The following is a 13243-nucleotide window of genomic DNA, read 5'->3' on the forward strand; positions in this document are numbered from 1 at the left end:
TAGAAACAAGAGAGAGGTATCTAAGTTTCAGAATTAGGATCAGTTCACACTGGTAAAGCAATAAAGCAGTAATAGTGATATAGCTGAACAGAGCCAAACAAAGGAAACAACTTTGTCAGGAGCTCACTTAACCACAAACATGTAACAGCTTGTAATGTTGACAGACGTGCTGCTGGACTGTTCACGTTCACACTTAATGAAGGGTTGGGGTTTCCTGTCTACAGATTTAGGCTTCAAGGTGGTTCAGACTGTGTCAGACTAAGTTTCATATTTATTTCTTTAAACCTCTTAACAGCAGTATGACAGTTGAAATGTAAAAATGTAAAAGAAGCAAAAGCCAAAGAAGCAACCAATCAGTCTCCACTTGTATGAGGTTGTGAAAGTGTGTTGCTCATGTCGGCCGGTGCATCTCTCCGATGTCAGATATATCAGCTATTTCACTAACCTGTTTAGTTGTAACACTTAAATCTCCCTCCACTGCAGTTAGATTGGTTAATGTCTGTCTAAGCTCAGCGATCTCCTGCTCTCTTTTGGTGATATCTTCTGCAAGCCTTCCTATCCGCAGAGTCAGATCTGACAGCTGAGGCTCAAATGCCCCGAAGTCCCTCTTAATAGCAGCCACCTTTGGTCTGAGGTCGCTGGCAAAGGTCACGGTTCTTATCAGGCGAGCTCTGCCGCTCTCCAGCTCCCTCAAACGCTCAGAGATCTGTTTGTCAGCAGCGGCGAGCTCAGGGATGCGCCTGCGGAGCTGCTCTATGGCCTGCGCGTTGCGTTCAGACGCAGCCCGGAGATTGGAGACCCGGTCGATGCTGCTGGCCAGCACGTCCCCGATGCGCTTGATCATGCTGCGCTCCACCTGATTGGTCTTGTCTTCCAGCTCTCCAACCTGAGTGAGCAGGGACTCCAGCTCAGACTGCAGACCGTCCATCCTGCGCACATCTGTCCTCACTGACGCCACCTGGAGGAGGAACACGGGAATACAGAGGCTGAGAAACCAAAGCATCAAGCAAAAGTTGCTATTTCTTCACATCTGTTTCTCACCAACACAAATCTGATGTACCTTGTTGGCAAAGTCTGTGGTGATGGCTGAGGTACGTTCTTCAATCTGCCCCACGGCATCTGTCAGTGCGTTCAAGCTGGTCTGCAGCTGAGATCGAGTCTCAGTCAGCCCAGACGCCCACTCCTTCAGCCGGCTGACTTCCTGCTCCAAACCCTCCACCTGTGGCTGCAGAGCCCCCCGCTGACCCCCGAGTCCCTCCAGCATCTGCTGGACACTCTCGCACTGAAACAGAACACAGAACACAGGGAGCGATGGGTGCAGGAGAATCGGTGGAGGAGGTGAAAGTTATTTAGACATCATTATTATTATTTACAGACATTATCTCAAAGGTTAGAGTGAGTTAAGAAGAAGTGATGCTTCAATACTCAAAAGCTTTAAATATGAGAATCATATAAATTTTCATAAATAAGACCTGTAGACAAAAGAGGTGACTTTATTAAATAAGCTGACTGATGAAAAGATTTTCATACATAAATGTAAGAGTCAATTTATTATACATCTACAAAATCTATTACTGTTCCAGACCTACTGTGACACTCAGAGATGCATGTTCAGGGTTGTAACTAACAATTAGATACATTATTGCTAACTTTCCTGACTAACTGATACATGATTTAGTCTATAAAAAAGTCTGGAAATTGTTAAAAATGCTGATAAAAAAACTTCCAAATGAACAAGATAATAATGTCATCAAGTTGCTTGTTTTTCCCTAAACAGCCAAAACTATGGAAATATTCAGTTTACAGTGGAGGAAGATAAAGAAACAATTCTAGCTGGAACTACAGAATATTTGGCATTTGTGCTGATTGTTTTTCCTCCAATACAGTTACGTCCACTAAGACTTGCACACATATTGTAATATACTGTATCAGTGCAAATGGCAGGCTTAAGAATAATGAGGCAATTTTTATACAGCTACTGTGGAAGCCTAAAAGCATCATTTCACATTCACTAAACCACTAAAATATATTCTTGATTGTGCAGTGCATGTTTGCCTGTTGACATTAAGCTGCTTTTACACACTGATAAACACATTTTTCATGACATTAATGCTGTAACAGTCAGACAGGGCCGCTCCTTTTCACTGGCTGTATGAAAACAATGATATCATTCTGTGATGATGATATCATTCTGTGATATCATCATAAGGAGGCTGAGTTGCTTCATCTTTTTCCCACTCCTCCTCCTCCTCCTCCTCCTCTTCCTCTTGCCATGGTTCTTCCTCTTCCAGAGTGTCTAAGTCATTTTGTCTGTCCACCCTGTTTCCCCTCAACACCATGGTGAGTTCATGGACCGCCTCTTTAACCACGGACAGCTCGTTCTTCATCTTCAGGATGCTGTTTTGAGCCTGCAGAGTGTCCAGCTCCTGCCTGATCTCGAGGATTTCGTTCAGTGCTTTCAGCATGCTGTCCTCAGTCCCAAACACCTGCAGCGTCACCTCCTCCAGCCTCTTCTCCGCCCCACTCAGATCGCCCCCCAGCCTCAGGATGGAGCGCACGGCCTCCTCCACCTGCGGCAGGTGCTCCTCACACTGCTGCACCCGAGGAATGTGCTCCTGGAGCTGAGAGCTGAGTTCGGCCTCCCTCTTGTTCAGGCCGTTGATCTGCTCCTCCAGCTTGTGGATCTGCTTGGTGTTCCAGTCCAGCTGGTCCTGCGTTCGTTTGGCGTCATCCTCCTCCGTGCGCTCCAGAGCTCGGGCGTTCCTCTTGGTGCTGTCCTCGAGCTCCTCCAACCTCTCCGCCAGCGACCGGGCCCTCCGCTCCGCCTCGTTCACCCGCTCGGTGGCCCCGGCGTGAGCTTCCCGTGACTCGGCCTTGAGGACGGCCAGGTCGGAGGTGATGGCCGCCAGGCGCTCCTGCCACGTTTCCGTCACGTTGAGGAAGTGGGCGTTGACCACCTGCAGGTCACGGGAGGCCGAGTTCTCGTCAGCCTGCATCGCCATGACGGCAGCGTGGAGGGTGGAGATGTCCTGCTGGAGTCTTGTCGCCAAGGAGACGGTGGAGAGCGCTTCCTGTAGGTCATCCTCTGAAGCGGCAAGCTGCAGCCGCAACACAAAACAGGAGGGCTGTTTCTGTGGGAGCTCTATGATCCTCAGTATTTATATAGAACACATACAGTAGGAAACAAAGCTCATGCATTCAGAGAGAGACGGTAAACAACACAATAACGTAGTGAAAGAGAAAACAAATAAGAATAAAGATGTAAGAAGGATGCAAGTAAAAACAATTTGTGCTCAGTTCAAAGTGCTGCTTCTTAACATGCAGAGGGTTTGTACATGTAATGTAAGGCAACATTTTTAGTGACCTCCCCATCATCAAGGTGCATATGATTATGAGCTGTGAGAGATGGTTTTCTCGTACCCACTTTGTTCCATTTGGTTAATTTTTATGGGACTGAATAGGTAAAACTATCCAGAATTTCACCAGCTTTTTATGTTGCAAAAACTAAAGTATTAGTAGCATTGTGTTCTTTCTGATCCTGTGAATCATTTCATGACCCCTCAAATTTCTCTAGTGACCCAAAACAGGGTGTCAACCCCTCAGGTTGGGAGCAAGTCATTTACTCACTGAACTTGTTGTCTTCTCCTTCTCGCTCAAACAAATTAGAAGTGATTATCCAGATAACAGTCTACTTTTGATTCTAACTTTACCGCCAAAAAAGAAAACAACATGACTTTTTATGTTGCTACACAATCTTAAAGGATCATTTCATCCAGATTACACAAAGAAAACAGTTTCCAGAGAGCGTGTCGACATTAATCTGAATTATCCAAGGAAGATGCTGTCAGCAGTTTATATGGGGAATATTTCTTAAGTCGAAAACACCATTTATCTCCACTGTAGGAGGAAGAAATGTTAGACACCAGACAAATAAAACCATAGTCGTCAAGGGGGTGAGAAAGTATGTGTTCTGTAATTTGGATGGATTGAACCTTTCTAAAGTTCCATCCCTCAGTGAGTGCGGCTCAAGGCCTGTAAATCAAACGCACCTTTTTGGAAACTTTGAGAACTTCTTCCTCCATGTCGAACAAACTTTTAGTCTTCCCGTGTAGAGATTTGTACTTTTCTTCAATTTGAGAAAACCTCTCATTCTGCTGTAGAACCACCCTGAGAGAAAAAAACACCGTGATGGAGAGTTACGCACAACAAAATGGGCTATTTTTTAAGATTAATGCTAAACTGTTTACTTACCAACTCAGGCCGCCGCACGCTGCAAGCGACAATAAGCACATTATACTTCTAATGTCCAGAGTCGAGGAGGTTTTATTTGCTCCTGTGTTGTTTCCAGCCTCCGTCTTCACCTTTCGCGCTTCATCTTTGCCGTTTGCAGCCGACGTTTCAGACACTTCATCGTTTTGTTTTTGAGTCTTCCTCCTCTGCTTCACCTCAGTAGGCATTTTAGCACACTGGCATGAACAGTTGGCAACTTTTACTGTGAAGAAATTCAACAGGCCGAGCAGAAATAAATAAAGAAATAAAGAAGTCTCACAGCTATTCGTTACGTTGTGGAGTAAAAGACACTTGTTTTACTGATGAGTTCATAATGTAGGATGCTAAAGTCAAAACGTTTGATTAACGGCTACGCTATTAGCAATCCATACCCTGTTCCTTGGAAAAAAGCAGCCTTCAGGTGCTCTTTGAAAGCTCGTAAAAACGCCCACTATAACTACTGGAGTGCCTTACTAAGAAACACCGCGAGTGTAATTACAACCTGTATACCCATTGGTCTGATGATGCTTTATCTTTCGCCTCAAGCCACAAAAACGGGTTTCAACCACATTTCCAAAACTCTCAGTCAGTATATCCACTGTATCGTTTGAAACAGTTACAGTGGAGATAATCATAGTTCCGACGGCGAAGGAAGCACCGCAAACGCCTCAGCCAGCCACGTAGGCGGCTGCCAGCATTCAGCCTGAATTTGGCCATGATCACTTTAATGAGGTCTGGAGGTATAACGGTACCAATTAATCGATAAATTGATTGGGCGATGAACAGGAAGTTTATGCGCGAACAATCTTTGATTATATTTTAATTATTAAGGCAATTTAGCAAATAAAATATGTCATAGTTTCTGTGGTTTCAGCTTCTATAATGTGAGGATTTGTTGCTTGTTTCTGTTTTATACAATTGTAAATTGAATATTTTGGGGCTTTTGGAAACAAGACATTTGAACATTTTGACTTGGCGTTTTATTAACTAATAATAAATGTAAAAAACAAAACAAAACACTGTGAGGTCTTTTAAAGTGACAGGGGACTCAGAGACAAACATTTCTGTGCAGTGTAGGCCTGATGTTTAAACAAATAATTAAGAGACAGAGGAGTTTAGGCACAAACCATTTATTTTGGCATGTTTCCAAAAATCTTACGTACATTTTGAGTGTCAAAAATTGTCAAAATTTGATTATCAGTAGCTTCCTATAAATGGTAACTCAAAGCCCTGTATACAACATTGTATGTAGCAGTTCATAGCCTACTATACATTTACTATAGAACAAGTCTGTCATGCCAGTATTATTCAAATAAATGGGAGGCTGTATGCTATCTTGTAATTAGGGTGTGTCAGCGTGTTCTAATAACTACCGGGGCCATGCAAATCGCACAAGCTGCTATTCTTTTGTGTAACATTATCATTATTCAACAGCAGAAGACACAAACAATCAAGACAATCAAAACAGGTCTAACATGGACGCATCGTCAACTGAAAGGCATAAGGTTCAATTGCAATGCAATACAGTACATTCAAGCAAAAGCTGCCACGTGCAATTTCTAACAAATCATGTGCAAAAAGGTTACTAGATGACTCCACAATATTGCAATATGAGGACGTATGATTTAGAGATCTTTGGACTAAGGCATATAGTGATGGATTTAACAAATATTTGGTCATCGGAGGATGTGTAACTATTTTAGTGTTTCATAGTGTTTCATATTTAATAAGTCAAATCAAACTCCTGAGAAGCATAAACAGTACAGAAATTGCTCAGTAAGATAATCATCCTGTTCCCAATCTGGGCGTCAAAAACATCAGTCCCTTTACTCATAAGCAAACTTTAGATAAATGCTAAAGCGCAAGCTGCAGTTTTTGAATACCAAAGCCATAGACAGATATCAAGCTGCTTTTCTATTGCTTTTAAATGTCAAATCCAAAAATCACACCATAGCACCACCTGTCACAGTTTGACTGACATGAATCTTGCTCTTCACCAACTCTGTTACATTTGACGTAATTAAAGATATCACTCAGACCTTGGCAGTATGTTACAGCAACAAAAAATGAACTCTGAAGGCTTTAAAGGGCTTTTTTACATTCATTTTTCTTAAGTGGACATGTGCTGCTGAACAATGGGACCAGAAAGCTACAGACAGCTACAGCTGTTGACCATATTCTTGATTGCAAAGTCTAATTGGTTTGAGAAAGACTTTTTACCTTAAAGGAATAGTTCTGGTTAATAGATTTTTTTTGTTTCTTGTCAACTGACTCTCATATTTGTTCCTTAAATATGAAGCTACAGAATGTAGCCAGTTAGCGTAGCTCAGCATAAATACTAGAAACGGGGGGGAAACAGCTAACCTCCACCTACCAACACCTCATTAATTAAAACACACACATACGAGAGTGGAATGAGCGCATTTCCCAAAACATTAAACTACTCGATAAACTTTTCTAGCTGCTTAGGCTCCATGTCATTTCGTCCTTTTGTACTGTGAATGCATGAACTTACAATAGTAAGAAAAACATAGCTTTTTGCAGGATAATGAAGCTTCTGTGCTGACTAGGCCAGTATCAATTTACATAATTGATATTATCTTCAATTAAGAAATATATATGTCTGGTCCCCCAAGGCCTCGTTATCAGCTTTTGGTCCTGACTGTGGAAGAGCAAACATAAGTGCACTTTGGGGACGGAAAGGACACTTTCAAACCTGTGGGAATGTGCAAGACTTAAACGAAAAAAGTGCATGTGATGAGTGAGGGTGTGTTAACTAATTTAGTATTTTAATCTGAATTGTCTCCGCTGCTTCGGTTCTGACCTTTTTCACTAAAGGAATCAAAAAGAAAATCCCTCCTTCATAACACCAGGAACACGCTCAGACTGCTACACACAGTATTTCTAAATATTTAAACCCAAAGACCGCAAAGCAAACTAAGTAATATACTGTAAACTAAATATTCTTCATGACTGTACTATACACAGTAATCTCCCTTCAAGATGCCTGCAGAGGAACAAATATTGTGCTTCAGTCATCTTGATTCAGCTTTATATATACATAATCTAATAAAAAACTAGATGTAGATGTATACAGGGTCATGTGGGAGTAAATTTTGATGCATCACAGAGCAGATTTGCTCAGAGCACTGAATGATCTTTCCCTTTCTCTCCCCAGATAAGGAACCACCACTCACTGGGAGAATGATCTAACTCTGGTAATCAGAGGAGGAGTACAGATGCTGAATCCAAGAAGAGACGCACCATGACTCAGGAACTGTAGTGATCCTGAAAAAAAAAACAAAAAACATACATCATTAGAACTTGAATTTATGTTTGTCAGATGAGATGCTTATACGATCCTGATTCAAGTGCTGTGCGTCTGACTGACCTGAATTGAGCTAACTACGCCACTGGCCATGACGGAGAGTTTTCCCGCAACAGAGCGTACTCCCAGTTTGAGCTGCGACATGTCGGGAGCGCTGGGCAGCACGTTGGTCAGACGGTACGAACTCGCTATGTACACAAGACAAAGAAAAAACAGACACATATTACCCCATTTTGTCTTTAGGTAATTACACACACAGGCATTTAAAGTGATGGTGCAGTGGTCTCTCACCAGTTTGCTTCTTTGGATCATCAAAAAGGTCAGCTGAACTTATAGAGGCGCTGCCAGCAAATCTTTCCAGTCGCGTCTTGGCTTCGTACTAAAGAACAGCAATACAGACAATTTTTTTTATATTTCCACCAGTAGTTCATCCAAACCTAGCTCATAATATCAACGAGAGGTCTTCACAGGTTTACTCGGCTCTGAGCAACCAAGGAACCAAGACCCAGTCGGTAAAGTTACACTCAAGTTTAATCAGGTCTTGTCTTCGGGTGTTTAAGTTAATATGTGTGATACCTGAGTCATGCTTACAGCAGATGAATATATTTTAGGAAATCTTAGTGTGTGAAAAATGTTGCTATTTAATGACAATTATATTTTAGAATTTGATTCACAGATATTAAATTGGTTAGAAAATGATTATTATGTGTTATGCAGCTAAAAATAAGACTTTCAATTAGTCTTTCAACCATTAGTCTTTCATGCACATGAAGAAATAATTTTTACATTAGTTTAAATGACTTTAGATTTATTCTTAGGAATATATTATTACATTGTAGTTTTCTTAACTGATGTTATATCAAGCTGCTGCATTGACTAATAATCCTCATGTCCCCTTTGGATTGAGTCACTGTTTTTTCCACAGGTCTGTTTCAGACATTTTGTACCTGTGAGGACTTCTAATACTAACAACTGCAAACACTCACAAGTACTTTCTTAAAGGTTTAGACTTTTTTGACTGACTATGGCTCCCAGCACAAGAAAAAAAACACACAGTATGCAGGTCCACTCAGTAATCATGCACAACACAATATGTATAATTAGATGAGAGTGTGTACCTCAGAGTTTTCTTGTTTCCCAAAGTACATTTCAGAGGAGATGGCCTTGACCTCATCTCCAAACTTTTTCCGAGCCTCTCCTGTGTCTGACACTGGTACTGGTTCTGGTTTCCTCCTGGATGTGGGCCTGATGACAGATAACAATTATATTCTGAACAACCTAAACATTAACTCACATCCTCATATTCTCAAAAACCTACTTAGATAAAACTCATCTGTCATCATGTTTACTCTCTAACATACAGTACATACACAAGGGACATGCAGTGTGAGAGTCTAAACATGTCATTATGTCTATTCTTATTTCAGCCATCATTCAAAAAGAAACTTGACATGTGGTACTAGAAAAACAAACATGTTTTTCTTCACGTCACATTACCCCACTTCAATACGTGAGACAAGCTTCATCACATACAAACCACTTTGTTTTGAATCAGTGAACCAGAGAATTTAGAAAAAAAAAAAAACTATGGTGTGATTACAGTGTGGTTCCAATGAAAGTGGATAAGCAGCAGCAGCAGGTTGTGCAGACGTCTCAGTGGTGTAAGTGTACATAAGTCATAAGACGCCGTCTCCTACCTGTCGTCAAGTGAAGATATAGAGGACAAGTAGAAGTCCGGCTCTGGTTTCTTGCTCTCCTTCATCCAGCCTCCTCCATCGCCTCCATCGCCCGCCCACCGTGAGGAGAAATTATCAGACGGCTCTGTCTGATCCTCAAACCGAGACAGGACCCTGAGGAAAGAGCAAGATTCATGTCAGTCAAACTGTCGTCATCAACAGCTGGAGAAAAGGCAGATCTTCTGTCCTCAACCGACCTAGAGGTGAAGGACCCTTCATCATTGTCTTCATCAGTGAATCGCCGTCCTTTGTTGCTCTTTGCCCCCAGTGGACTCTCCTGCTCAATGATGTGCATGTCCGATGTCACTGAGTGAGAAACTCCACTACAGAGAGGAGCAGAGACAGAGCGATCACAAAGTCTTTAATCAGTTACAGGATCATTAGTATCTCTTCATCATCATCATCATCATCATCATCATCATCATCGTACCTCCTGATGCCTAAACCCATGCCCAGTCTCTCAGCTTGCTCCTTCTTCTTCCCCTCTAATCCCTTCAGCTTCTTCTCCTCCATTTTCCTCTGCTGCTCAAGGTCTTTATAGGTCAGTCGCAGGGACGGAGCGCTGAGAGAAGGAAGAAGGCACATGAGGTTAAAAATGAAAAAAAAAAAAAAACAGCAGGGGAGCGCAGCAGTGGGATCATATAATGACTAAGCAGAAAACTGAAACCTGACCTCTGACCTTCTCAGAGAGGACCACATAGAGGGTAAAAACACATAAAAAAAAAACAAAGTAAAGACACGCACATGGAGTCCTCAGGTTGAACACTCTTTTTGGCGCTCGCAGCGCTCACTTCTTTCTCTCTTAGCTTGTCGGCAGCTTGTGCCTTCTTCTCCAGCTCTGAGAAACTTTGGCTGCTGACCTTCTGAGCGCCCAGACCGCCCTTCTTAGAGGCCAACTGCAAGAGGACACATTTCACAAAACAGACTGTGAATGCGAATCTATATTAATAAGTTCTGTCGAATCACAAGTACGCAGCGATACAGTAAATCTTCTTTCAAAATACAACTTTGTACATACTGTTTTCTTGGCAGCAGCGGGCTTCTTCTTGAGGAGAGAGGACGGCTCTGGAAAGATTGGAGGACAGAAAAGTTAAATCTCCTCCAATTAAGCAACAACTCAAATACAAAAACAAAGTCTTAAGTAAATGGGAGTAACCTAAGTATGAAGAATATAAACCCACCTGGATTTGTTTTTGGAGAAACACTCAGCATTTCCACACTTGGACCCTCCTCTGGATTACCTGAAAAGGTTTAATGTATAAATGAGAAAGCACATAAATGGTGTTGGGATAAATACAACTAGCTACACTGTTCAGGAGAAACAGTGAATACCATTTTTGTCCTCCTCTTTTTCTGTGGTCTCTGATGTGGAGGAGCTGAGACTCATTTTAGCCATGTTCAAATTTTCAGGAACAGCCTGGACATTAAACAAACACAGACAATGAAATGACCGATCCCCAGTCACTGTGTGGGTATCCAACAAGTAGATACATGGATAGATGGAAGCTCATTCCTTTACCTGTGTATGCAGACTGAAGAAATCCACCTGCTTGTCCTCTGGTGATGTTGGAGAGAGAGGAGCCTGACTGTCGAGCCACAACTGTGAGAGGACGAGTAAATCTGATTTAACTTTCTGTGGATTTACTCACAGATATGTTTTTTAGGAGAGTGTGATAAGCAAAGAGGTTCTACACAGGAAGCCAACTCAGCTCTGGCTTTCTTTCAAAGGTTTATCTTTATTTTACCTCAGTCCCGTGTCGTCTGGTGGCTTGTGTGGCTAAATTCTTTATCTTCTCTCTGTATAGCTGAGCGGCTCGGCTGTTGTACTTGGCATTGGCAGCGCTGGCTGTGCACCCATGTTGATTGAAAAAGGCAATCTGCCACAGGAAGGTCAAAACAAACACAGGAAAGCAAAGAGGAGTCATCAAGTTTAATCATGAGTGTGTCATGCAATGCTGGGATCACCATCTGCTGATAACATGCTGATATTTTGCCCTCACCGCACTCGCGTTGCCTCCCACTTGCATACATCTTAGCTGGTACCACGACCAATTAAAATCCAGCTCAGTGGACCTGTGTAACACAACAAGGTTAGGGTTTGAAGAATATGTGATTTGACAGGGACTCAACTCAGATGTCAAGAACATCTCCCCTTCCATTTTACTAATTTCTGGATTTTTATTACTAGTGCACCCATGCATTTTCAATTAAGAAACATTCAAATGTCAGACAACAAAGTACTGAAAAATGAATCAGCGTTTTGTGTCTTTATACCTAGAGTCTTGTAGTTCATTATATTCATGCTATATCATCATTGTGCAAAATGCTGTAGAGTTTACTTATGAATCATTGTATCCATGTAGTAACTTTAAGTCTCTCAGGCCAGCAAAGTCTTTACGAGATATTCCCAGAGTCCAGTGACTGGTGATATTTTGCTTTTTGTTGATGTCATTTCTGTTTTTAATTTCATTTTTTTTTTTGTTTATTTCTATTCTCCATATTTTACATTTAATGCTAAATGCGTTTTTGTATTGTTTTGAAAAGTGCTTTATTAATAAGTCCTCCTGACTTACCTAATAAAGCTCAAGTGCACCCCCAGAGACCTGTGAGTCCCCGAGCAGTCTATACACAGGAATACACCATAGGTGATGCTGGCCCAGCTGGGGTTTTTAGCTGCACAGTCAAAGCAAACCTAGAAAGGGACAAAGAAGGGACATTATGGCATTTAAACAGGGCGATTGACATTTGAATGTCTGTGTTGTAACTCTCTCCTAGTTCAATACCATAATCTTAAAATCAATAAACGAGACGTGGAAGCAAACTGTGTGACCATGACTGTAAGAAATGCATGTTGCCAACAGAAGTAGCTGCTGATTCAAACAGCTGTTGTTGAACTGGGTTGAATTTCGCAGCTATTAACTGTTACTGGCACAACAGCGAGCACAATGTCTTTGAGATTATCATTCAGGGTGTCTGCCCAGCTGTCTTTTTACAACTGGACTTAAGGAAAATTAAATCTGAGTCTAAACAAACGCGGCTACTGTCAGCTGTCAAAATGCAGCTAGCTAGGCTGGCAACAACGTGGCTAACGTTAGACACAGTTTACAAGTTTTCTCGCAGTTTATTCTCCAGGAAATGTCACCAGGGCATATTAAGGCTTTTCAAATAAAAACCCCACCTATCGTCGACAAACATTTTATAGGACAAATTTAATTAATAATTAAATTAAGCTGGTAAGTTGAAGCTAGCCTCGGCGCTTGTCAAAGTGCGACGTGTCAGGTATTTTAGTTCAGCTGACTTCCTTGTTAAAGAGAGCAGACCGTCTATCGTTAATAAAACTCTCACCTTATTCGTGGGAATGGAGCGCAGTCGCTTAAAAATAGCAGAAATATCCTGTTTGCTGGGCTCTGACATTGTTCTGCCTGTTGGTAATACCTGGCGGTGACAGAAGTAACGTTAGCATGAAAAACAGCACTGTGTTTTTCCTCAATAATAACCGAATACGACACGTCAGTAGGAGAACATCATGCTCTGCCTTTGATTGGATGAAAATGACCCGTGGTTGTGTTATTGTAGCAAGGGCTTCTGGGTAATGTAGTTTACATCTACATCTATAGCTCCAGGTGAATTTTAACAATGGGGAAAAGTATTTTGATGCTTTACAGGATATTATTTGAGTATTTCAGAAGTAAAAATACTTAAGCGAGGAATGGCCACGTATTAATTTACATTTAATATATAAATTTGGATACTGTTGGATCTAATCTAGACATATGGGATTAGCCTACATCTGTTTTATCTCACTCACATATACAATTATTGTCATTTGAATGAGAATATTTTTTAAAATCTTATAAATATATTGCTAATCTGAAATGCACATCCCTTTAAAATACATCCAATTTACAAT

General features: G+C 41.5%; 2 protein-coding genes across 3 annotated transcripts; both read right to left on the reverse strand.

Moving 5' to 3' along the window:
* Window positions 1–253: 253 nt before the first annotated feature.
* ikbip (IKBKB interacting protein) lies at window positions 254–4706 on the reverse strand. 2 transcript variants are annotated; one of them, XM_018687083.2, is made up of 4 exons: window positions 4252–4704; window positions 4050–4167; window positions 1061–1282; window positions 254–958 (listed from the first exon to the last, which is right to left on the reverse strand). In XM_018687083.2, exons 1-4 carry the CDS (start codon window positions 4455–4457, stop codon window positions 392–394), a joined length of 1113 nt encoding a protein of 370 aa, XP_018542599.1. In that variant the 5' UTR covers window positions 4458–4704; the 3' UTR covers window positions 254–391. The 2 variants fall into 2 exon arrangements, with proteins under 2 accessions (XP_018542599.1, XP_018542597.1); XM_018687081.2 differs by lacking the exons at window positions 254–958; window positions 1061–1282 and adding an exon at window positions 1478–3098 and having other exon boundaries at window positions 4252–4706.
* Window positions 4707–5383: 677 nt separating this feature from the next.
* Window positions 5384–12848, reverse strand: arfgap3 (ADP-ribosylation factor GTPase activating protein 3). Its single transcript, XM_018687077.2, has 16 exons — window positions 12679–12848; window positions 11907–12025; window positions 11334–11406; window positions 11079–11210; window positions 10853–10933; window positions 10666–10750; window positions 10515–10574; window positions 10352–10398; window positions 10078–10229; window positions 9764–9895; window positions 9531–9656; window positions 9295–9447; window positions 8716–8842; window positions 7889–7976; window positions 7661–7785; window positions 5384–7557 (listed from the first exon to the last, which is right to left on the reverse strand). Exons 1-16 carry the CDS (start codon window positions 12745–12747, stop codon window positions 7540–7542), a joined length of 1587 nt encoding a protein of 528 aa, XP_018542593.1. The 5' UTR covers window positions 12748–12848; the 3' UTR covers window positions 5384–7539.
* Between the last annotated feature and the right edge of the window lie 395 nt (window positions 12849–13243).

This window comes from Lates calcarifer, linkage group LG18, assembly GCF_001640805.2.
Source record: "Lates calcarifer isolate ASB-BC8 linkage group LG18, TLL_Latcal_v3, whole genome shotgun sequence".
Lineage (NCBI taxonomy): Eukaryota > Metazoa > Chordata > Actinopteri > Centropomidae > Lates > Lates calcarifer.